Source organism: Callionymus lyra, chromosome 2 (genome assembly GCF_982586985.1).
Source record: "Callionymus lyra chromosome 2, fCalLyr1.hap1.1, whole genome shotgun sequence".
Classification (NCBI taxonomy): Eukaryota; Metazoa; Chordata; class Actinopteri; order Syngnathiformes; family Callionymidae; genus Callionymus; species Callionymus lyra.
In genome coordinates, this window is record NC_141819.1 from 19544060 (window position 1) to 19566990 (window position 22931).

At 45.0% G+C, this 22931-nt stretch overlaps 3 protein-coding genes across 5 annotated transcripts; 2 read left to right on the forward strand and 1 right to left on the reverse strand.

Moving 5' to 3' along the window:
* Positions 1-385: 385 nt before the first annotated feature.
* On the forward strand, positions 386-3946 carry LOC148085815 (chromobox protein homolog 2-like). Its single transcript, XM_087783904.1, has 5 exons — positions 386-499; positions 569-612; positions 995-1060; positions 2203-2272; positions 2412-3946. Exons 1-5 carry the CDS (start codon positions 434-436, stop codon positions 3582-3584), a joined length of 1419 nt encoding a protein of 472 aa, XP_087640030.1. The 5' UTR covers positions 386-433; the 3' UTR covers positions 3585-3946.
* On the reverse strand, positions 3925-16545 carry ankfn1a (ankyrin repeat and fibronectin type III domain containing 1a). 3 transcript variants are annotated; one of them, XM_087783902.1, is made up of 25 exons: positions 16123-16545; positions 15765-15878; positions 14689-14871; positions 14470-14624; positions 12942-13111; positions 12834-12871; positions 11543-11638; positions 10946-11117; positions 10489-10693; positions 10231-10425; positions 10038-10154; positions 9098-9195; positions 8945-9035; positions 8765-8872; positions 8586-8685; positions 8208-8340; positions 8027-8143; positions 7752-7958; positions 7511-7677; positions 7210-7351; positions 6973-7141; positions 6437-6603; positions 6164-6371; positions 5910-6084; positions 3925-5753 (listed from the first exon to the last, which is right to left on the reverse strand). In XM_087783902.1, exons 2-25 carry the CDS (start codon positions 15866-15868, stop codon positions 5138-5140), a joined length of 3933 nt encoding a protein of 1310 aa, XP_087640028.1. In that variant the 5' UTR covers positions 15869-15878; positions 16123-16545; the 3' UTR covers positions 3925-5137. The 3 variants fall into 3 exon arrangements, with proteins under 3 accessions (XP_087640028.1, XP_087640027.1, XP_087640029.1); XM_087783901.1 differs by having other exon boundaries at positions 5910-6102; positions 16123-16544; XM_087783903.1 differs by lacking the exons at positions 12834-12871; positions 12942-13111; positions 14470-14624; ... (1 more) ...; positions 15765-15878; positions 16123-16545 and adding an exon at positions 11921-12817 and having other exon boundaries at positions 5910-6102.
* A 589-nt stretch (positions 16546-17134) lies between these two features.
* smim36 (small integral membrane protein 36) lies at positions 17135-17651 on the forward strand. Its single transcript, XM_087782775.1, has one exon. It carries the CDS (start codon positions 17248-17250, stop codon positions 17563-17565), a length of 318 nt encoding a protein of 105 aa, XP_087638901.1. The 5' UTR covers positions 17135-17247; the 3' UTR covers positions 17566-17651.
* Positions 17652-22931: the final 5280 nt, after the last annotated feature.

Consider the following 22931-nt stretch of genomic DNA (forward strand, 5'->3'; position numbering starts at 1 on the left):
CCCCCTTAAATAATATTCACCGGTGGCTACATGAAAGGACATCAAAGACATTAAAGAGTTTGAAACGCACAGCAAATCTAGAGCTACATTATGCAAGTCGTGGATGGACAGTTGAGCAAAAGGATGCAGACACAGGAAAAAAGGGAACTAAGGGAGAGAAAAAAATTCAACATATTCAAAATGATGTGTGGTATGTAAGTAATAGTTATTTGTAAAAGAGCAAAAACAATTATTGACATTTATTTAAAACTAACTGTATTGTTAAAATAACACACTGTGTATATAATACATTTTTCTCTTTTAGCTCTTTCTATGTATCTTTGTTGTGAATAAACGTGTTTTGTTTTCTAATTTCCAATACTTGTAAATTGAAGAGGATGAGTGTCTACGGTGGCCGGCGGAGCTCACTAGCGCCTCCGCGCTGTGGTGTATCATGGAGGGGGTCACGGTCGGCCAGGTGTTCGATGCCGAGTGTATCCTCAGCAAACGACCGAGGAAGGTAAGTGTGCCGAGCGGGGGTGCATGTGACCCGGTCCGCGGTCCTGACGTGTCCGTGTGTTTTCTCCAGGGAAAGTTCGAGTATCTGGTCAAATGGAGGGGGTGGTCGTCCAAGTAAGTAGCTAGCCGCCGCGGCTAACACACGCTAGCGGGGGACCGAGGAACAAAAGGCGGCTGCTGCTGCCAGCTGCTCGGCCCCCGCGTTACCGAGCTTCAGTCCCGACAACAGTCGCCCTCGACCCCGGGGCCGCGTCAGGCTGCAGCCGCTGACAGCGCTCGCTGGACGGTCACGGTGGTTTAGCGAGCTGCCGCTGGGATTCAACACTATCAAACATTTCGGATTAAATTACTTTATTTATTGTTTTTATATCCTTTAAAAGTCTAATGGTTACCGTTATTATCTTAATTCTAGTCAAAACGAGTTTTTTTTTTAAAGAAAAGCGTTTCCGTTTTTTTTCTGTCAGCAGAGTCATGTGACACAGATGTTTGTTTACAGACACAACAGTTGGGAGCCAGAGGAAAATATTCTCGACCCGAGGTTATTGGCTGCCTTCCACAAGAGGTCAGTGATGAAAGACAAACCATTTAAAAAAAACATAAAATGAACATTTTATTTATGAACTACACGCACACAACAGGAAATTATACGATGTGAAGATTGCATTTTCTTTGGGCATTAAATGACTATAATTACTACATATTAGGCATATAACAGTGTGACGGTTATTGTGACCAAAATTATGATGGTTATCATTATTACTATTCTGTTTGTAATCTACTGAAAAGGTTCAGTAAGTACTTTAAGACGCAGATGCTTTAACATTATTTTATGAAAAAAGCAATATGCTGGTGTTTGGTACAACAAATTATGTTCACAAATCAAATAAAGAACAATAGTCTGTACCGTACTTCATAAAATAGTTAATAAGCAAAAAGCTTTATCATAAATTACGTTTTTAAACATTTCAGGTTTGTTTGGAGATGACGATCTTTGTGATAACTGCATTATTTTCAGTTTATTAAGATTTTTTTTAAAGAAGTAAATCTTGTAACAAGAGAGTGGCCACTTGAGAAAAAAACATTTATCTGTAATAAAATGATCATGTTTATTATGTAACAAAAAGTATTTATGTTTATCTTGTGTAGAAAAGTACAAATCAAAGTGGTGATGTTTAAAATGTTCCCACCAAAACATGTTTATATATGATGTGTAGAATCACTGATGATGCATGTTTTTGTTGTTGACATAACCAAACTGCTGTATTTGAACTATGAAAATAATATATAAATCAGGGCTTCAGTTATCAAAAAATGTAGTACTCGTGTGTTAGACTGAAAGTGTTATCAAATACCAACCACAAATACTCAAAATATGAAATGTATTTTTATAATTAAAGGCCTGTATAATCAAACCTGGTTTCATTTTACAGATAAACAGTTTTTTTTTTACATAAGTAAATGATTCATTAAAAAAAGGCAAATGTTGGCATCAACTGAACCATTTTTTACATTAATTTCATATAATTTAAAGAGCAATAAATAATTATTGACATCATTACTGATCTTAAACACCTCTTAAGTCACCATTTACACGGGAACATTTGTCTACTTTGATTTTGAGCCAACCATCCTCCAAGAACAAAAAGCAGGTACTGATAAGGGAAACAAGCTAACATGAATGTTTCCTTATGTTTTACAATCTAGAGAACAAGAGCGAGAACTTCTGTTCCTGAAAAAAGGGAAGCGACCAAGGGGCAGACCACGCAAGAACCCGGTGAGTGTGATCGCATGTTCTTCTTTCATGAGAGTTTCGAGTGTGTCTGAGCAGGTCCTCTGCATGTCTCACCTTTCGTGACCTTTAACAACCGTCCGCTCATTAGCATCAGAATTCAGCCGTGTGGTTTTTCTTGTAGGTTCAGCCAGTCATCACCAAGGATCGGAGCTCTTCCTCCTCATCTGGACTCACCTCGTCGGCCTCTTCTTCTGAGGATGACCATGAAGAAGACTCAAAGCCTAAGCTGGCTGGACGTGTCCCTCAGAAGAGACCTCAGATTCTTCTGGCAAAACCCGAACCCCCTCGTAAGAAACGGGGTCGTAAGCCCCTCTCTCCCGACATCCGGTCTCTGAGGCAGGCCAAAGAAAGACCTCCTCCTCCTCCTCCACCCCCACCTCCTCCGCACCTCCCTTCTTCACTCAGACTCGCACGGGACGACGTCCGACTGGGCGTGAAGAAGCCTCTGCAGCCTGCAAGCTTTACCTACACCGGCCTCACCCGGTCCAGAGATGACAGCCCCTCCCCCCACACCTCCGCTAGCTCTTTCATCCAGACGTCCACCTCCAAAGCAGGACCTATGAGTGGCACCTGGACCGCTCGCTCACCGTCTGCTGCCTCTTCACCAACAAAACAACTACAGCCTGAGACCAAACGTTCGGAGGCAAGCTTCAAAGCATCGCTGAAACTGGGCCCCGGGTCGTCGGGCGTGTTCAGTTCCACGCAACATTCCGCACAGGTCCAGAGACGGTCAGACGTTGTAGGCGCTCACGGGGTTTCACAAAAACACTTCTCGAGAAAGCAGCTGCCTCCGAGCACTCAGAGGGACCGAAGTAGTCAGGTGCTGAGCCTCCGAGCGCTGAACCTACAGAACGCCACGGGCTCCAGCTCCATGTCCAGGTCCATTTTACGAAGCGGCAGCAGTGTCGCCACAAGGATTCTGTCGGTGGGGCAGCGGACAGGTTTCCCAGCAGGGGGCGCTACAGAGCTGCGCCGAAAAGAAATGATGGCAGGCGATGGAACCTGTCGAGAGAGGACTGAGGACTGCAAACAGAACCGTACCCTGAACGAGTTCAGCACCGGCGGTTCTGACGACACCAGCAGCAGCGAGTCGGAACACGAGGCCTCTTTCGTCAACAACAGTCGGCCGAGTCTCGGGGACAACGCCACGGTGTCGGACACAGAGACGGATTGGCGGCCGACTAGTAGCCTCTTGGAACAAGTGTTCGTTACCGACGTTACTGCCAATTTAGTGACTGTGACGGTCAAAGAATCGCCCACCAGTGTTGGATTCTTTCACTCGCGGAACCACTGAAGGTCCAAGCCAAAATCTGCCCCAAAGTTTCAGAAGTGCTATAAAACAGACCTCGTGTTTTTTTTTAAACCTTTTCTTCATCCTGGTCTGGAAGTGATCTGATCCAGATGGTTTCATTTGAGTCTCTGGTGCTATTGGACCTCCAACTGAACATGCCGGTCAAAAAAAAACAACAACTCATTGAATCAGATTTCTTTTTGGACCAAAGTGTAAAGTTTTGCATAATTTTAATTCCTAACAGACGTCAAGTTGTTTACGTTTGTTTTATATACACAATGAAGTGATTATTTATATCTTGTAAATATTTGTCATGTGACCTGGTGCTTGACTCCATCCATAGTTCAATAAAAAAGTTTAATTTGCATCATGCGAGTAAACCTTGAATAAACATTTACATATTCACAGGACAAAAGGTTTAATTTAAATAAATCAATACAATTTTGCACAGCAATAACATGACATAACCTTGAATATTTTTTCTGTTTATAAAAACATGCAAAACGTTGAACATGTATTCAAGTGGTCTTTAGTGAGAGGAGTCAACAAGAACCCACTGAAGCTCAAGCTTTGTTTTTTTCTGTGACAGAGGAAAAACCAACAGAGTTTGCACCAAAAATATTAACAGTTTCACTTACACAGGTGATGACAAAAATCGAACTGGAGGTACAGGTTGACTTGGGACACAACAGCAGCATCATACCGGCCCATGTGTTTTTACGCCAAGCTTGTTCACTTTCAGTCGTTTCCGTAGGTTCAATAAAAAGCGTCAGCTTGGACGACGAACAGACTGAGGAAATTGGTTTTGAGGGTCATGCAATACGTGTTAAAGACTTTTCAACAAATATTGCAAGAAGAGTTGAGAGAACAAGCAAACGGTAACACCTGATTGCACAAGACTGCAACATTTAAGACGGCAAAGTGCAGTGGATTTCACAGACCCGAGGGTCAAAGACGTGTCGGACGTGTCGGTTGGCCACAATCTGGGCTTAAAGCAGCATTACGCAAGATCGTAAACTTTCTAGTTTCTAGTGTCAGAACAGTGCAACTGCATTGTTGTGGAAAACATTGAATACTCGTATGTGCATTTGTTTAAAAGGAAAACAAATGGCTCAGTTTAGGTTTTTATGTTCTTATCTTCATAGAAAATTCGAAATCTGTTTTAGTAATTCATATGAGTGTTCCACTGCTTCGGTGGTGTAATGACACTTTTCAAAGTTAGTTACTGATGTAGTTCTACTAGATCAGACTTTTCAGATTATTACATAAAATATAGATGTTTTCAAATGTTACGTAGTGTTGCTTTAACACAAAGAATCTTTGGTAGCCGTGAGGAAAATATTTCCTGTTTGCATCTTGTTTTTTTTATGGTAACAGTCATAGTCGTTGCTTTGAAGCTCAGTTAGGTTGAATGTTAAGGCTAGATGTTGCTCGCGATAACTAACAAACTGGACTCTTACCATCAGATCTGGGGCCAGACTCGAGTGAAGATTTAACCACCAGGTGGCAGCACTACATCCTTGTTGGGGAGGTCGAGATACTGAAGGTCAATGTCTTTACAGTGTGCTACTGAGGATTTCAGAAATCTGGGCATTAGTTTGATCATCCGAGTCCACATCCTGGGCCGCAACCTCCACCGAACCCGGCAGAGCCACAACCCCGTCCGACTCCGTGCCCCAGCTCCAGCCCGTGGACTCGGTCTCAACAAAGATTCTACGGATGTGCGGGCGCTGCTCGTGTTGCCTGCTACTCCCGCTTGCAAGGACGCAGGTGGTCTGACTTATGTAGGTGTTGTTGCACGGAGTGGACGGGTCGGGTTTGGTGTCCGGCTCGTCTGAGTCTTGCTGACGGGTGTACACGCCCTCGGAGAGCGTACTGCTGCCCAGTTCCCCGCTGTGACCGCGTAGCCACCGCTGCGGCCCGCTGAAGTAGCGCCCACGGTGACTCCTTGAGAGCAACTTTCTTTTGGCCGGTGGGTTGGCAGGTGCCCTGTGGGTGGCCCCTCCCGAGAGAGAGAGACCCTCCAGGGTCTGCATGGTGTCGGAGAGGGCAGGCAGGTCCTTGAAAAACCGTGGCGACAGTGGGCCGCTGGGTGAGCGGGGCAGGGTCCCTGAGACCGAGGCCCGTTGAGGCACGCTGGAGGCTGATGCAGGGTGGGGAGGACAGGTGGGCCTGAGGAACAAAGGCAGGTTAATAACTTGGTCATGATGAGAGACTGACTACATCTTGGAGAGGAAGACATTTGAAACATTATTAATATTAGTTAACCTTTAAGAAGCAGAAACTTCAACTGTAATTCTGCACTGACGGACCAGAGGTCAGAATTACCTGAGCTCGTACACCTGCAGCATGTTGGGAACACTGCCGCCCAGAGAGTGCAAAGCTGGTTGGGAGAGATCCTGTGAGAGGGACTGGACTGTGTCTGGATCGCGGGGGCTCAGAGCCTCACTGGAGTCATAGTCGCTGTCTGTCGGCAGGAAAACCTCTGAGGAGCCGTCATCATCTGAGCAGAGCAGAGAGTCTGAGAAGATACCAGAGAGTCAAACTGGGATCCAGCGGTTGGATGTTAAGGCCCGACTCACCACTGATGGGTTCCCGGCGGTAGCGGTCCGGGGAGGGTGACGGTGTGGTGAAGTAGTCCACAGTGGAAGAGGTGGATTCACTCTTGTTCTCTGAAACGGCCAAATCGATCAGGAAGATGATGGGAACGCCCATACTGGTCTGCCGGTCGCGAGCAAACTGCAACGCATCGTTAATCCAACGGATGCTGCGCCGGATCTCGTCCAGCTGCTGCAGAGTCCAGACGGGACCAGTTAGTCGGCAGATCCTCGATTATAACCGAGCGGCTAGTTTACCTGAATGTAGTCCAGGATCATCTGGTGCCTCTGTCGGCTTGTCGCAACCTCCTCGTCTGTCAGAGACTCCCTCTGAGCCTGCTGGGTCACCAGAGAGTCCAGGTCCAGAACCGAGGACAGTCGACAGTAGAGGCTGATGAAGTTCTTTTGGTAACTGCTGAAGTGGACTGAGGAGCAACCAGAGAGATGAGCTCAGCTTTTAGTGGATACAGATACAAGGGAGTGTATCAGAGCCATCAGAACATTGAATGATTGAATTGGAACTTTTTATTTGAATCTTGTTTTTTGAGGGGAATTGAATAAGCTTTTTTGAATAATTAAATGTAATAATGACTATATTAAAAGGTTGAGATTGTTTTTATGGATTAATTGAATTCAAAATGAATGCAATTTAATTACAGATATTTGAATAGTCGATAAAATAAAATCTTAATATTTATGTATATATTTTAATTCAATAAAGTAATCAAAAGTTTCAATAATTTAATATTCGAAATGGCCCTGATACGCTTCGATAGTGTGCATGCAGGTGTTACCCAGCTCGAACATCTGCAGGGGCAGCTGAATGAATCCTGACATCAGTGTGTACTGGTGCGACTGACCGGGTGCAGCACACACGTGGTCAGCAGGGGGCAGCAGCAGCAGGAACGAGACACCATGTCCCAGTTCGATGACCTCGTTCGTGTAGAGACGGAACTGTCGTACCTTCAGATGCAGGTGCACACGAAGCATTATTATCTGCGAGCTGAAGGCCACAACAGCAGTTCACTCACCTGGTCTGATGGAGCGTTGACCAGTTTCAGAAGACTTTTGATGGACGTCTGGAGCTCGTAGAACAGTAACGGGGCATGACTGTCGGGTCCAAGTTCCTGGTCACATGGTGCCGCCAGAGACTTGAGCCAGGCCCACTCCTCCCTACGACACACGCGTCAATCAAAGTTGCTCAAACTTTTTTATTGGAAGACGTGACATGAGACACAATGAACTAAAGTCAGAAATGTCATATACAAGGAAACAAACGCATCTATATATAGACCTAAAATGAAAATGAAATCGAATAAAAATGAATCCCACCTTGACACGTTGGCGTTCTCTCGTATTCGCGTGTGACACAGCATGTTTGGGGTTCGCTGAGAGACCAGAACTCTGATTTGGTCCACTGAGCTGCTGAGCTTCAGGAAGCCAAGGTAAAGTCCCGGAGCGAGCCTGTAGCTGCTGCGCCTCTGATAGCTTAAGATGTCCTATGGGTCAGAGGTCACAATGAGAGAATGCTTAGGCTAACGTGGAGGAATAGTGTCTTTGTGTGTAGCGCCACCTGCAGGGTGATGACCAGCACGTCGAGGGCATACGGCTCCTCGGGCGTGGACAGAGATTTGCGCTGACTCTGCAGTTTACTGACCGACATCATCTTCCCGCTTGGCGGCGACTCCAGGTCGCGCACAGTGACCAGCAGCACGTTGCCATGGCGATCCTTGATGGGCTCGTAGTGGACCCGTCCCAGATCGTGAGTACCCAGGAGGTTCTGGAGACACACCCTGATATTAAAGCGCTTCTCTCTCTGGCGGTGACGTCTAGTCACTCCGGGCTCACCTGCAGCTGTGCGGCCGCCGTCAACATCTTGTGCCGCGACTGGAGGGTCGACGACGACGACGTGGAGACTGACGTGGTCTGTCTCAACCAGCGCACGTCCTCCCACATGCAGGACAACTAAACACACACAAGCACAGATCCAGTCTCTTCTGTGATGTCACCTAATGACGGGTGTCGTTACCTTCGTGAACCACAGGAAGTCCTGCATGAGAGAGCTGCTGGATGTGTCGTCCACCTCCACGATGGGGATCTGGTCCTCTGCTGTGACCACAACTTTGTCTTTATGGTAGAATATAGCTGCCAGATACGTTCCCCTGCAATTAGACTACATTTAAACATCAGAGCCAACTCTATAGTTATCTGCCAACCTAAGGGTCATGCATGGGAAACAGCCACTCAAGGAATAGGCAAAAACAAGCTATTGAAGGATCACTGCTGTAAAGAGTTCAGTTCAAGATGCAAACGTATTCATCTCAATTGAATCCGCCTCTTTAAGTGTGATGCGTTATTGTTTTTTGTGAAAATACACTATTATATTGTGAATAGTCTTTTCAGTGACCTCTTGAGCGTCTTGATGAACTTGCTGCTGGAGTTGAACAGATGTTTCAGGCTCCTGGACACAGACTGTTTCCTGCTGGAGTTGTGAAGCTTGGCTGCATCTGCATGTCAAACAAACCGGGTCAAAATGAACACGTCCGTGTCCGACAACAGAATATTGTTCAGTGTGTGTATGTCGACCTCCACCACAGTAGTGCGTGTGTGTGACTCTGACTTGCTGCAACAGTCGCTCCATCGCCTCGATGTTGACTCGCTGTCGTGGCTCTCGGCTAACACACTCCCTCCAATCTGAAAGAGCAGAAATGAGGATATAAAATACTTTACGATTCAATATTAAGAGGAGGTTAAGTGAAAACGAACTGGATGGGGCGGCGGATGGGGGAAGCGACGGCGCTGGTGGACCCCAACCCTTCAGGTTGTATGCCGAGACCCTGACAAAGTAGATACGTCCCTGAAACACACAATAGCATCATGGGATTGTCATAGCAACCATGTTCCAACTGAGCTTGTTACCGTGGCAATGCCTTTGATGGTCAGCCTTAGTGTCTGCAGGTCGTCCAGAACTTCTTGTCCAGCCACCAACGAGAAGTCCTTCAAGCAACTCCACTCCACTAAACATCGACATGATAGACAGATGTATGACTAACAGTTCTGTGTGTGAGGTTTAGACCGATTTTCTTCCCTTATATGTAATAAATGTATGGGTATTACTTGGGTTTTTAAGCGTGATGGAGGGTCAGCAGGAGAACCATAGATATAGATGGTTATAAAAGCTTTACAAAGCCAGGCGACTGGACTGAGTAAAGTTTATGGAAGACATTTCACTTTTCGCCCAAGAGTCGTAACACAGCTAAAGAAGCCCTGAGAAAAGAGGTAATGTCTTTCATTAACTGTTCTCAGTCCTCTGGATAATAATGACCAGGATGAATGAGATCCTACACAGGCATAAATCAGTTAAACATATAGTTGAAAAGTGTTTAAAAAAAATGTTTTATAAGAATTCTACAATTGCCAACCACTCAGAGGAGAGAGGGACGAAACAAATCAAACAAAAATACCCAAATACATCGAAAATCATTTAGAAGCGATGGTGTCAAACAAAGTCCATTTTAGCCGTCGAAAGGTCAATTTTGGAGATAGAATTTTTAAAAATGGACTTGAGGTTTTTTCCTTGAAGATATTTTACTTGAATATTTATAATAAATTCATGGAATAAATACAAACATGACATATTTGAGTGAAACGTGTGTAAAAGTCAAATCGTTAAAATAAGATGTTTTTATTTCCCCCCACAATGGGGAAATTGGAGGCTTTATTGTAATAAAAAGATATAAAAATAATATAAATATAAGCAGCCTAAATGATTGTAACGTCACCACTAATGTTGATGGTATGTTATATTCTTATCTAAAAACCTGCTTATTTTATTCTGCGAACACACGAGACTTGTTACCTTTAAACTTGGTGATCACCCCAGAGTTAAGTCCTTGGGGCTCATGGAAGGAGACAGTCAGTGATGTGCTGCTGCTCACGCTCAGTCGGACCATGCTGGGGGGATCTGGGGGTCCGGCTGCAGAGAACAGATATGTTCCACCAACCTGGGGTCAGTATCTCGATGAGCAGAACTTAAGCCACTGTGGACTCACGGATGAGGCGGAGCGCAGCTCTCATGCGCTTGTACAGTTTACTCCTCCACTCCCAGGACCGCAGCGTCTTGTCCTTCTGACAGGCGTCCAGAGAGAGCCCGTCCTTCTGGGCCTGAGCGGTCAGGGCCGACACTCGCTGTTCCGCCTCCAACATCAGGGAGCTCAGGTGCGCCTCCCGACTCTCTATGCTGGTAACTGCGGAGAAATGGGAGTGAGAGAAGTATACGAAAACACTCTCCCGCCGACTCAAACACTCACAGTGCGGGCTCTCCTTGGCGCCGGCCTTGAGCAGCAGTTTGGCAATAGGCGTGTTGTTGGTCATCACCGCGATGTCCAGGGGTGTCAGACCGCGACTGTCCGGCGAGTTCAGGTCCAACTCGTCACTGGACAGCAGCAGGACCTGAACTAGGTCCAGATCCTGCTGCTCTACTGCCTCCAGGAGACACTCGGAGGCCACCATGGTCTGTGGAGTGACACAGCATGTTTCAGCCTGTGGCTCTCAAGCATCACCATGGAAACAATTTCATGATATTTAACCACATAAACGTTTCGCTGCAGATGCGTCAAATGACACATCATTGACTGGATTTTGCCAGAACCCTGTTTTGCCAGAAATTATTACTAATATATATATTGTTGCTTAATATTTCATTGTAACATTTCAGGGGAATAATAACTAGCTTAAAAAAGTGTGATAATAAAAGTGAGGTCCGACCGAGCTGCGCGTGATTGTCTCCTCAAATGATGTAGAGTTTCCTCGTAGCTTCTCTGACAGGTTCCTATACAGGCGCTTGGCTGCGCTCGGGGAGGGTGGACCGGAGGGGCACTTCCTGGTCTGGGTCAACTGCAGGTTCAGCATCGAGGGGCTCCAGACTCCTGGTACCAGTCTGGAATAAACGGCAAGCATTAATGTGGAAAAATAAAACAAACAAAGATGAGATTAGATTTCATACTTTCACATCCTCTGTGGAATCTGATTCTGTGGAAAATTCTTCCCCAAATGACAATAAAAAAGTAGTGTTTACCACACAAGCACTTGTCAGCCAGTAACCATGACAACTGCTTCTGGAAATCCAGAGCGCCTTAAAAGAATAGAGCCCACAGGCACCCTTACCTTGGTTCGTGCTGTCTTTGAGTGTTATGAAATAAGAACTGAAACTACATCACCCATGATGCATGCGGCTATAAAAATTCAGCTAGGAATGAATGGATGAGTCTAAAAAAGGTGTCGCCGTGGAGATGAAAGAGTCGGTCAAATGAAACTGTTGAGCGTGCTCTAGAATGTGTCGGGCTGGAGCGGAGTTTCCTTTACCTGTCCAGGCAGAGCGAGGATCTGGAGACGCCAGAGTGTAACAGGTGCTTCAGGTCTGTGATGAAATCATCTCCTGACGACCGCTGCTGCCTCTTACTGTTACACACAGATAGAGTGACAGATGAATAATTCAGCAGGTTGGAGATGGTTGCCAACAGGTAGTTGAAAACTTGCGGAACAGAACTTCAAACGTCAAATCCTCTCGACTGACCCTCTTAACCCGAATGTGTTAACGGAACAGAAAGAAAGTGCCGCCGCCGCCGAACATCTTAACAGAATTCAAACGAGTTAATCACCCAGAACCAACGTGCGACTTCCACTCTCCCCCCCTTTCCTCCCCCACTCCCCCTCTCCCCCTCTCTCTGCAGTGGTACTCACAAGGGCTTGTTATGGCATGAGGCTGCGCTGTGGCTCAAGGGCTGCAGGCTTCATCAGTGAGGAGCACTGAGTCTCCTGGGAGAGGTGGCGTCTTGGGGCACCTTCATTGGGGTGCTGACGGCTCTGGACCCCCCGAACACACAGCTGACTTCAGAGCTGTCTGACTACACTACCTGTTGATTCAACTAATGCAACGCCCGCGCGCATGAACACTCTCCGCATGTGTGCGCAGACCTGCATGGAGGAGGGGCAGCAACTCAGGCTTTCAAAAGGCAGAGAACAAAAGGGGAGGTGAGTGAAGGGGGGGTGGTCTGAGTTGTCATGGGAGACGGAACAATTTACAGGCTTCAGCTCTATGTGTGTTTTTTTATTTCTTGGTTGACAAGAAGAAGCAAAGGTTGAGGGGAAGAGCAGACGACGAGGCGACAGTTGCATAATTGGGAGAAAAGGGAAAAGTCGGGTGTGGAAGAGGAGGAAAAAAAGAGGGAGAGAAGAAAGTGATGCAGAGGATGACGATGAAAGTGTAGAGGAGCAACATCAGTCAGGAGAAAGAGAGGAGAGAGAGAAGGGAGGAGGAATGTAAGAAGAGAAATGGGAAAAGGATGAAGGAGAGAGAGGCAGATGAGCAAAAGATGGCAGAAAAGAGTAAAGGAGGGGAAGACAGATGAGAAAAGAAAAGATGAGAAGCAAAAATGATTGGCTTTATTTATTTCCGTAAGTGGGAGCCCCTCTGTGACACCATTTGTCGGCATGTCAAGCGATCAGCGGGTGTCGCGCCGATGATTTGCGCTCCAGCAGATCTGATCAAAAGCTCGCAGCGACGTTTGTAGAGCTTCACTTAAAAAAACCACCTCAGCAACACTGCCATGTGACTTCACCTCAGATGAGTCGCTGATGAACAAGACTCACTCACATGTTCCTGCCGTTGAACCTGCAGCAGTTTTCCGGGCTCTGCGAGGGCGAGACAGGATTTGGGGATTTCAATTTCTGAAGTGTGGGTTAGGGTTCGGTATCAACTCACGTTGATGCCGAACGTCTTGGGCTGGCGGCTTCGCAGGCGACTCAGCAGTTGTCGGTCTCTCTTCGGCCGCAGGACTCGTTCGTCCGCTGACAACGTCTTCCTCAGGACCGGCCGCTGACATGACCACTTGGCAGAGGCTTCGCCCTCCTCGTCCCCACCTGCTGTCCCACCTGTCACGACCCACACAGAGCAGTCATGTGACCAGAAGTCTCTATGGAGTGAATCTGGAGACACCTGACTGCACGTGGCACTGAATACATCATGAGTGAGGGAGAGGTCAAGGGTCATGCTCAATTAACGGAGATATTTAAAGAATGAAATAGAGTTTTAACATTTTGTTTTAGATGTAGGAAATATCGAAACACAATCTCTGAATTTGCATAGGTAGAGACACTCATTACACCACAAGTAAACCCCAAAATGTTACTTTTAAAAAGGGTGACCATAGTTTGAATTTTCAAAAACAGTACACCAACAGTTTTGGATTGTAGGTACATTTTAAGGGTTTTTTAAGGTCGAGTCAAGTGTTTCCTTAACACGATTCTAACCCAGTTAATCATTGACTTCTCAAAAAGACACTAAATCTGGCCTCTTGGGGAACAAAGTTGTGTTTATAAACAACATATTAATTTATCTAAAACACAACAAGATTATTATCCAAAAATATATCTCCTCAACAAAGGTATGGTCAGTAACAGTTATGTATACTTATTCATATTTATAACAAAATACATTGTAACAATTCTACTAGTCTGACAAATCTAAAGGTGGTACATTCTTCAGAATAATTTGATGCTTAAATGCTTAAATTAATTTTTAAATGTAAAGTTAGCTCGATCCTCAAATAATGTTTCTTATTATAACTAATGTCAAACTTAAAACACTGTCTAAACACTGATAAACACAATATGGCCCTTTAATAACCATAGAAAACTATAATGCAGAGTGTCGGGTTCAAATTCTCCTCCTCAAGATCAGGATCTATTGACTATCCAGGCTAGTCACAGTCGCAGAGAAAGTACGATACAAACTAAATACCTGGACATTTCAAAGGATTTTATAAACTCCACCCAGATAGACCCCCAAAAAGTTGGCATGTCTGGGTGAAATAGGGCGTATGGTCGCCGTAAATTTGTACTCGATCCAAAATGTAAACTCAGGTACTAGTCCATCGATTTTGAGAGTGCAGATACAGAATGTAAAAAATAAAAATATTAGGGTCATATCTGGGAATGGAAGGACTAATTACGGGAAGCTTATTATCGTTCCTAAGGAGGGTGGGATCCAACATAGGAAGCTCAGTGTCCTTATCACCAGATAGGCGGGGCCAAAGGCAGGAAGTTCTTAATCTTTATCGCGTGCAGACAACCCAAAAAAAGGAAAGTCGGTGTGTAAACATATGACACATCAGGGAAGCAGCTGGGTTTTTGAAAAGTGCCTATTTATGTTGGGATCTTAAAATATTCTTCACACGCTTCATCGACAAATTAACAAGAAAATGTTTAAACAACAACTTGAATCAGTTTACCTGAGGCGGTCCAGTGGAGTCCACCTCGACTGGCAGCTAGGCGGCGCCGCTTTCTGATGCTTACACCATCCGGAGAGGCGGTGTATGAGGTGAGAAATGGTGTGGAGGAGAGGAGGGGTCTGGGGGTGATGGTCAGCGTGGAGGTGTCATTTAACCTGAAAAGTCAACCGTTTATTTTCAGGTCTCATCGCAACAGCGGAGGGATACATTCCGACTCACCTGTCGACGGCACCTGCCTCCCTACACAGGGAGTGAGAGGTCGCAGGTGAAGGGGAGGAGCTGAGGAAGGAGCAGGAGGAGGAGTGGCTGGAGTCGAGGATGGAGGGGAGCAGCAGCAGAGATGGCATACAAAGCCATGACTCCAGGTCTGTGAACTTGGAGCTACTGAGCATTTCCAGGACACTGTGGGCCACAAACACAGTGCAATCATAAGAAAGTTTAGGAGAAAGCAAACATGGAGCAATAAAGATGATGAGAAATCTTCGCTTCGATTCAAAGTGGTTACTTTTAAAAGTTTGCTGTTGCTCTGTGCTGAAGCTATTTGCTCAAAACGTGCTTGTGACAAGTGGGTAAGTTTTAAAAGGTCTCTTCCTGGTCATGGACTCTTCACACCTCTACCATCATGCGTTCCATCAGGACCAAAACCTCACGCCACAATAATTACTTCTTCCACTCTACAATCAGACTCATTAATAAAAACCTGTTTTAAACGTCCACACTTCCATAACTGCACTATGTAAATATTCAGATTTTAAATGGTAAATGTCGTTGTATTTATGTTTAATATTTATCCTATAATGTTTGATGTTGCACAGTGGACCAAAACAAATTCCAAATAAGTTGACCAACCACTAATAATGGCACAGATAAATTATTCTAAACATTGCTTGAAATAAAGGTGTGCACAGGTTTGCATGGCTACTTGTCACTGTCTGAGTCTGATGCTCTGGGTACAATTTAAGCCTATTCTGATTCCCCAAATCCGTACCTGAATGGACAAGAAACCGATTCTGGACAAGATTTGTGCATCGTCTTGAGCTCTTTGCTTATATAAACTTGAAGTTGAAGTGATTTTTTTTAAGCAAGTCGAGACATTAAACCAACTTCTGAGCTCTAAAATAAACTCAAGTCTCAGGGGCCACATCTGGCCCACCGGTTCATTTTATGTGGCCGGCCACAAAGCAGATGAAAGTCCATGTCAGTTTTTAAGATGAGATAAGGGACCGACATGATGGATGTCAGCTACTAAAGTACAACTGATGTTTTTGTTGAGCCTCGTGTTGTAGAGAACTCACCTCTCATCACTGACTGTGTCATCTTTCTCGTCTGCTGTCTGGAACAAACAAGAGGTTCTGGAGTTTGACAGGAGAAGACCCGAGGTTTTCGAATCCAGTGACATTGTCACGCATCTGTGTCACAAACACACACAAAAATGAACCTTTAAACCAATACATTTGTAACCAAATCAACTCTTGATCAATACATCTTGTAACAGATGTGAAGCCTCTTTCATATACAGTAGATGACCAACATTATACTGTAAGTACATTTTTACACACGATGACGTAAACAAACAACCACGCACGTGGGTTATGACCCTAGTATTGGTTATTTCATTAATGGTTTAAGAACTATCTGGACTACGCGACGAACCTTCTGGGCTGTTTCAGTGAACCCCGGTTCCGTTGACTCAGCTGGTTCACGTCCCGGTGGCACTTCTGTGTTCTCCAGCACACTCTGGTCGCTCCGGTCCAGAAGAAGTTCGGTCTCGGTTCTTCAAAACCTCAACGTCTCAAAAGACGCTTTCCTCGGACTTTTTCCTCGACTCAAAAGCTCCACGGGGAAGTTGGTCCAGTCAGCGCCGCGGCTTTGTCCTCCAGAACAGACACTAATATCGGAACATCAGCCGGAGAGAGTCGGGTTTCACTCGCGGTCACTCACAAGAACCGACGCCCGGGACGCACAGCTGGGGCGGCCGCGTCCCAACACTTTTGCGGCGCGGAGTTCTACGGAAGACATGAGACCCTCCTGAGACCCACGTCGGGCGGTGGTGGGGGGGTGAAAGAAGAAAGAGAAAAAAAAAGGAAGACGCAGAGCTTTCACAGAAAATAGAGGGAGGCGAAGAAGAACGCTGGGGGAAAAGAAACCACAAGAGGGGATGAGGAAGGAAGATTTATGTATGGAACGAGGTCAATAAACAATAACTTAGATGAGCAATATGGATGAATTATTGTTTATTAAAAATAACCATTATATAAATGGTTACTGTGTTTAAGTGAAGTCATTTTAAAGCGTAAAATGTATTTCTTTTAAACGAACAGCGGCTGTATTCGCCACTATGTGTCACTGGTGCTGCGTTCAACAGGGTAACGTGACGTAATACATGAACCCGCGAAAATAATTTGAAACCACGTTTTATTTACAATTATGTGACAATATATTAAAAAAATAATGTGATATGAGGAAAATGACATGTTGTAAGGATACCTCCATCACTCACAAACAAACATGAGAACAGATGGAAAAAAAGTGTCAGCTACAACTTTTCACCAATGCTGACGTCATAGTGACGTTACATTGGGGACATTAACAGGATTGTTTATGTGCCTGGGGCTCTGGATTATAAAAGTGAGCAGCTTTAGTCTGAGCAGCAGCGGATTAACCTTCATCATCATCATCATCATCATCATTATCATCATCAGATGTTGCCCTCTCCGGCGTCTCTCCATCCCAGCTGCTGATGTCCCCGGCCGGAACCCCGGGTCCACACTCGCGACCATGGGGTTGATGGAATTTTACCTGGAGATCGACCCGGTGACCCTGAATCTGATCATCCTGGTGGCCAGTTACGTGATCCTCCTGCTGGTCTTCCTCATCTCTTGCATCCTTTATGACTGCCGGGGCAAGGACCCCACCAAGGAGTACGCTCCGGACGCCGCCTCCTCCCCCGCGCCTCCTCCTCCGCCGCCCCCGGGACAGTCGCCCATCCGCCTGCTGGTCATGCAGAACTCGCCCGCCTCGCCCCGCTACGACCAGGCAGACGCCGTAGGCGAGACCCCCGACCTGAGGGGAGAGAAGAGAAGCACACTTGTTTGAGGAAGAGCCTTGCGAGAGGAGGACCGTGGTCTAGGGAGGACCTAGATTTGAACACAACTTGATTTGGGGAAAAGGCCCGGTTGAGGATTTTTAATTTCCTTCGTGGAATGTTTGAGAGGTACGTTTGTGAGAGTTAAGAGGGCCTGGAAAGATAATTAAAGAACATACTTCAGAGCAGGTCCTTGGATCAAGACGGAAGAAGGGCCTACTTCCTGGCTTGAGAAAAACACAAAGAAGATGCCTCCTGATCAGGGTGGTAAGAAAGAGCTATGAGATGGAAGAGTCTCTGAAGAACCTGGTGTTCAGAAGTCGAGGGTCTTTATTTTAGGAGTTTTATTATCCCTTGTCTAATGAGTATGTGGCATTAGGAGGGAGCTGGCTGTTTAAAGGAGCGCTACAGTTTTAGAAGGACTCTGTTGCATCATCGAGATCAGGATTTAAAATATCAACAGGTAAGACCATCGTGAACCAACCCTACTGACATTTAAAGTGGTAAAAGTTCAAGTTGTTTCCTTACAACAGGAATCCATCATGAACATCAACATGTTTGTCAACATATGAATCATGCCTCTGACATTCCATTGTTCGTGTTGAGCACAGACTCAATCAAATACTATTTTCCATGTGTGTCGTGTTAAATGTGTGTCCCAGCAGTAATCCAGTCATCAGCGTATTAATATGATGTGACATAATCTGAGGAGCTAATTCTTTAATCTGATTGAGAATCAAATCTGATTAATTAGTTACACATCTGCACTGAGTGCCAGGTGGAAGTCATTTTTCTCCATCTCCCAAATGATGATCATCCTCATCCTCATCCTCATCCTCATCCTCATCCTCATCCTCATCCTCATCCTCATCCTCATCCTCATCCTCATCCTCATCCTCATCCTCCTCATCATCCCCTCACCATCACCATCATCATCATTATCACCATCATCACCATCATCATCATCATCATCATCATCATCATCATCATCATCATCATCATCATCATCATCATCATCATCATCATCATCATCACCATCACCATCATCATCATTATCACCATCATCACCATCATCATCATCATCCTCATCCTCATCCTCATCCTCATCCTCATCCTCATCCTCATCCTCATCCTCATCCTCATCCTCATCCTCATCCTCATCCTCATCCTCATCCTCATCCTCATCCTCATCCTCATCCTCATCCTCATCCTCCTCATCATCCCCTCACCATCACCATCATCATCATTATCACCATCATCACCATCATCATCATCATCATCATCATCATCATCATCATCATCATCATCATCATCATCATCATCATCATCATCATCACCATCACCATCATCATCATTATCACCATCATCACCATCATCATCATCATCATCATCATCATCATCATCCTCATCCTCATCCTCATCCTCATCCTCATCCTCATCCTCATCCTCATCCTCATCCTCATCCTCATCCTCATCCTCATCCTCATCCTCATCCTCATCCTCATCCTCATCCTCATCCTCCTCATCATCATCCCCTCACCATCACCATCATCATTATCATCACCATCATCACCATCATCATCATCATCATCATCATCATCATCATCCTCATCATCATCATCATCATCATCATCATCATTATCATCATCCTCATCCTCATCCTCTTCCTCTTCATCCTCATCCTCATCCTCATCCTCATCCTCATCCTCATCCCCTCACCATCATCATCATCATCATCATCACCATCATCATCATCATCCTCATCATCATCATCATCATCATCATCATCATCATCATCATCATCATCATCATCATCATCATTATCATTATCATCATCCTCATCCTCATCCTCATCCTCATCCTCATCCTCTTCATCCTCATCCTCATCCTCATCCTCATCCTCATCCTCATCCTCATCCTCATCCTCATCCTCATCCTCATCCTCATCCTCATCCTCATCCCCTCACCATCATCATCATCATCATCATCATCCTCATCCTCATCCTCATCCTCATCCTCATCCTCATCCTCATCCTCATCCTCATCCTCATCCTCATCATCATCATCATCACCATCATCACCATCATCACCATCATCACCATCATCACCATCATCACCATCATCATCATCATCATCATCATCATCATCATCATCCTCATCCTCATCCTCATCATCCTCATCCTCATCCTCATAATCATCCTCATCATCCTCATCCTCATCCTCATCCTCATCCTCATCCTCATCATCATCATCATCATCATCATCATCATCATCCTCATCATCCTCATCCTCATCCTCATCATCATCCTCATCCTCATCATTATCCTCATCCTCATCCTCATCATCCTCATCCTCATCCTCACCATCACCATCACCATCATCATCATCATCATCATCACCATCATCACCATCATCACCATCATCACCATCATCATCATCATCATCATCATCATCATCATCATCATCATCATCATCATCATCCTCATCATCCTCATCCTCATCCTCATCATCATCCTCATCCTCATCATTATCCTCATCCTCATCCTCATCATCCTCATCCTCATCCTCATCATCATCATCATCATCATCATCATCATCATCATCATCATCATCCTCATCCTCATCCTAATCCTCATCCTCATCCTCATCCTCATCCTCATCCTCATCCTCATCCTCATCCTCATCCTCATCCTCATCCTCATCCTCATCCTCATCCTCATCATTATCCTCATCCTCATCCTCATCCTCATCATCCTCATCCTCATCCTAATCCTCATCCTCATCCTCATCCTCATCCTCATCCTCATCCTCATCATTATCCTCATCCTCATCCTCATCCTCATCCTCAACCTCATCCTCATCATCATCATCCTCATCCTCATACTCATACTCATACTCATACTCATACTCATACTCATACTCATACTCATACTCATACTCATACTCATACTCATACTCATACTCATACTCATCCTCATGAGGATTTGTACGTGAGATTACGTCACTCCTACCTCATTCAGTCACCCCCCTCATAACACCATCGTCATCGTCATCGTCATCGTCATCGTCATCGTCATCGTCATCGTCATCGTCATCGTCATCGTCATCGTCATCGTCATCGTCATCGTCATCGTCATCGTCATCGTCATCGTCATTATGTTCAGCACTTGTTAACACTTGTCTTCTTTCAGGTTGATGGTTCCGAAGCTGAAAAGAGCCGTGGCTTAATTCTGTCGTCAGACACCAGAAGAAGTCATGATGAGCTGTCAATCACTGCATCTGCCTTGCAGAGGGATCTGCCGTTGTGATGGAAAATACAACTGGATGCCGTATTTGGTTTTTAATAAAAAAAAATCTCAAATGTTGTAAATATTTACTTACATATGATAAATATGGAGCAAACATTTGTCACATATTAAAAATGTAACCATCGATAAACCTACAATATTTCAGGATCCTGTTAAATGTTTCTGACCGAGCTGGACCAGAACATGGACTTCAGGTCATGATTTCACATCTGGTTGTTGTTGAGTTCTGAAGGTTTGTCAGATCTGACGTGACAGAAAATAAAAAGACAAACGATTTTAATCCCTTGAAGCCCTTTTAATCCCTCAGCACCAAAAAAGCCTGGCCCCTCCTGGGTTGGCAGTATCTGGCAGCTGATTGGCCGCGGCAGCGTCTGGACACCATGTTTAGGAACTGGAGCAGGAAAATCCTCTTATATAAAAAAAAATAACATCCATATTCGGGATTGAAGCTTCGTCCCAAGGATTAAAGATTATTTATGTGGATTTGTACGTGAGATTACGTCACTCCTACCTCATTCAGTCACCCCCTCATACCACCCCTGCACGCCTGCCCCCCTTTGTCCATACACCCTCACGTATGTTCCCTTAGATGTGTCTCGTGCATTTGTCTCCCTTCCTCCTCACCCATAAGCCTCGCCACCACTGCTGCTCTCCCTTACTTCTCACCCTTTTACTCGCACCTCCTTGATTTCTGTAGCTCCTAAACCTGTGACGTCCTCCCTCAGTAATGCACTGACAGCCACCTCACCCTTAATCCCATGTAAGAAATAACATTTTTTATTTTATTTATCCTTTATTTATCCATCATTTTGATTATCTCTATTACAAGAGAGACCTGGCCAGGATGGACAGCAAAACACAGTCACACATAAAAAACATTTTTTTAGAGTATTAAGTGCATTGTTACAATATAAGAAAAAGATACAAGATTATTGACTAAAAACATTGACATTTGCCGATAGAATCCGATGTAAAATTCCCGACAACAGCCTTGAATTTGTTAAAAGTCACTAGATTCTTAAACTTGTGCTGTTTCTGCAGCTTATTCCATGATGACGGCGCAGAAAACTTAAAAGCCGTTATACCCAGCTCAGTACGCGCTCGAGGAACATTCATAAGCACTGTGTCCTTAGACCTTAACCTATGAGGGACACATTTTTGAGACAAAGATATAGACAGATGACACAGAAGTTTACCTAAAATAACCATGTAGATAAAAATCAATGGTTAGACCTATTGGAAAAATTTAAAAACTATTTTGTATAGTCATTTTTAATAAGAAACCTAAAATTCAATGTTTTGATTTAGACAATTTTGGTAGAATCACCAATTTAGTTAATGTTTAGCTTCATCAAAGGTTTTTCCTCCAAGTTATGCACAAGAGTGTCAGGAAATTCAGTGTTATTTGTCATCTTCACTTAATACATAAGACGAATAAATTCATACAATAGTTGCATTTGTCGCTTTATTTCACCAGAGTTTGTAAACAAAAGTGTAAGATAGAGTGACTATGATGTTTTCATCTTTGTGTCAATCAACAGCAGCATTAGAAGGCACCTGCCCCAAATAAGAATTGTAGCTCTTTTCGTAGTCCGAGGTCTGGGAAGTTCACCCGCAGATGTTGAAGAACCCTGTGGAAGGCCAAGACACCATTCCGACCTCCACAGTGCTATTGTGTGGCAGAGGTGGTGCTGTCGGGGTTAACGGTTTCAAGTTTGAGTCATCTTGTGTTTTCTTCGTCTTCTTGCCAGAAACCAGAAAACCCTTGACCCTGGTCCAGTTAGACTTCGGAACCTTCTTGCTGAGCTGACGGTTGAGCGACTTCAGTTCCTGCAGTTCTCGTTTGAGCTCCTCCACCCGCCTGAGGAACATCTCCTCTTTAAAAGCGGCATCAGACCTCAGTGTGGCCAGCTCCCCGTCCACCTTCTCTCTGACTGGGACTCTCTCTTGCATCAGGGTCTGGATCATCTGAGCCATGGTTTCCATTCTATGCTGGATCAACAAGCAGCGCTCGCTGAGCTCCTGATGACAAGTAGAGGCCTCCTGCACGTCCTTTAGGAGCAGCGACG

What these genes read in the sequence shown, in the direction of transcription:
- LOC148085815 (XM_087783904.1), top strand. Translation starts at nt 434, where the DNA reads ATGGAGGGGGTCACGGTCGGCCAGGTGTTCGATGCCGAGTGTATCCTC. An exon ending in TCAGCAAACGACCGAGGAAG is followed by an intron (nt 500 to 568) that starts GTAAGTGTGCCG and finishes TGTTTTCTCCAG; the next exon opens with GGAAAGTTCGAGTATCTGGT. An exon ending in TGGAGGGGGTGGTCGTCCAA is followed by an intron (nt 613 to 994) that starts GTAAGTAGCTAG and finishes GTTTGTTTACAG; the next exon opens with ACACAACAGTTGGGAGCCAG.
- ankfn1a (XM_087783901.1), bottom strand. Translation starts at nt 15,868, where the DNA reads ATGTCACTGGATTCGAAAACCTCGGGTCTTCTCCTGTCAAACTCCAGA. An exon ending in GACACAGTCAGTGATGAGAG is followed by an intron (nt 14,872 to 15,764) that starts GTGAGTTCTCTA and finishes TGTGGCCCACAG; the next exon opens with TGTCCTGGAAATGCTCAGTA. An exon ending in AGCTGCGCTCCGCCTCATCC is followed by an intron (nt 10,155 to 10,230) that starts GTGAGTCCACAG and finishes TGTTCTCTGCAG; the next exon opens with CCGGACCCCCAGATCCCCCC.
- smim36 (XM_087782775.1), top strand. Translation starts at nt 17,248, where the DNA reads ATGGGGTTGATGGAATTTTACCTGGAGATCGACCCGGTGACCCTGAAT.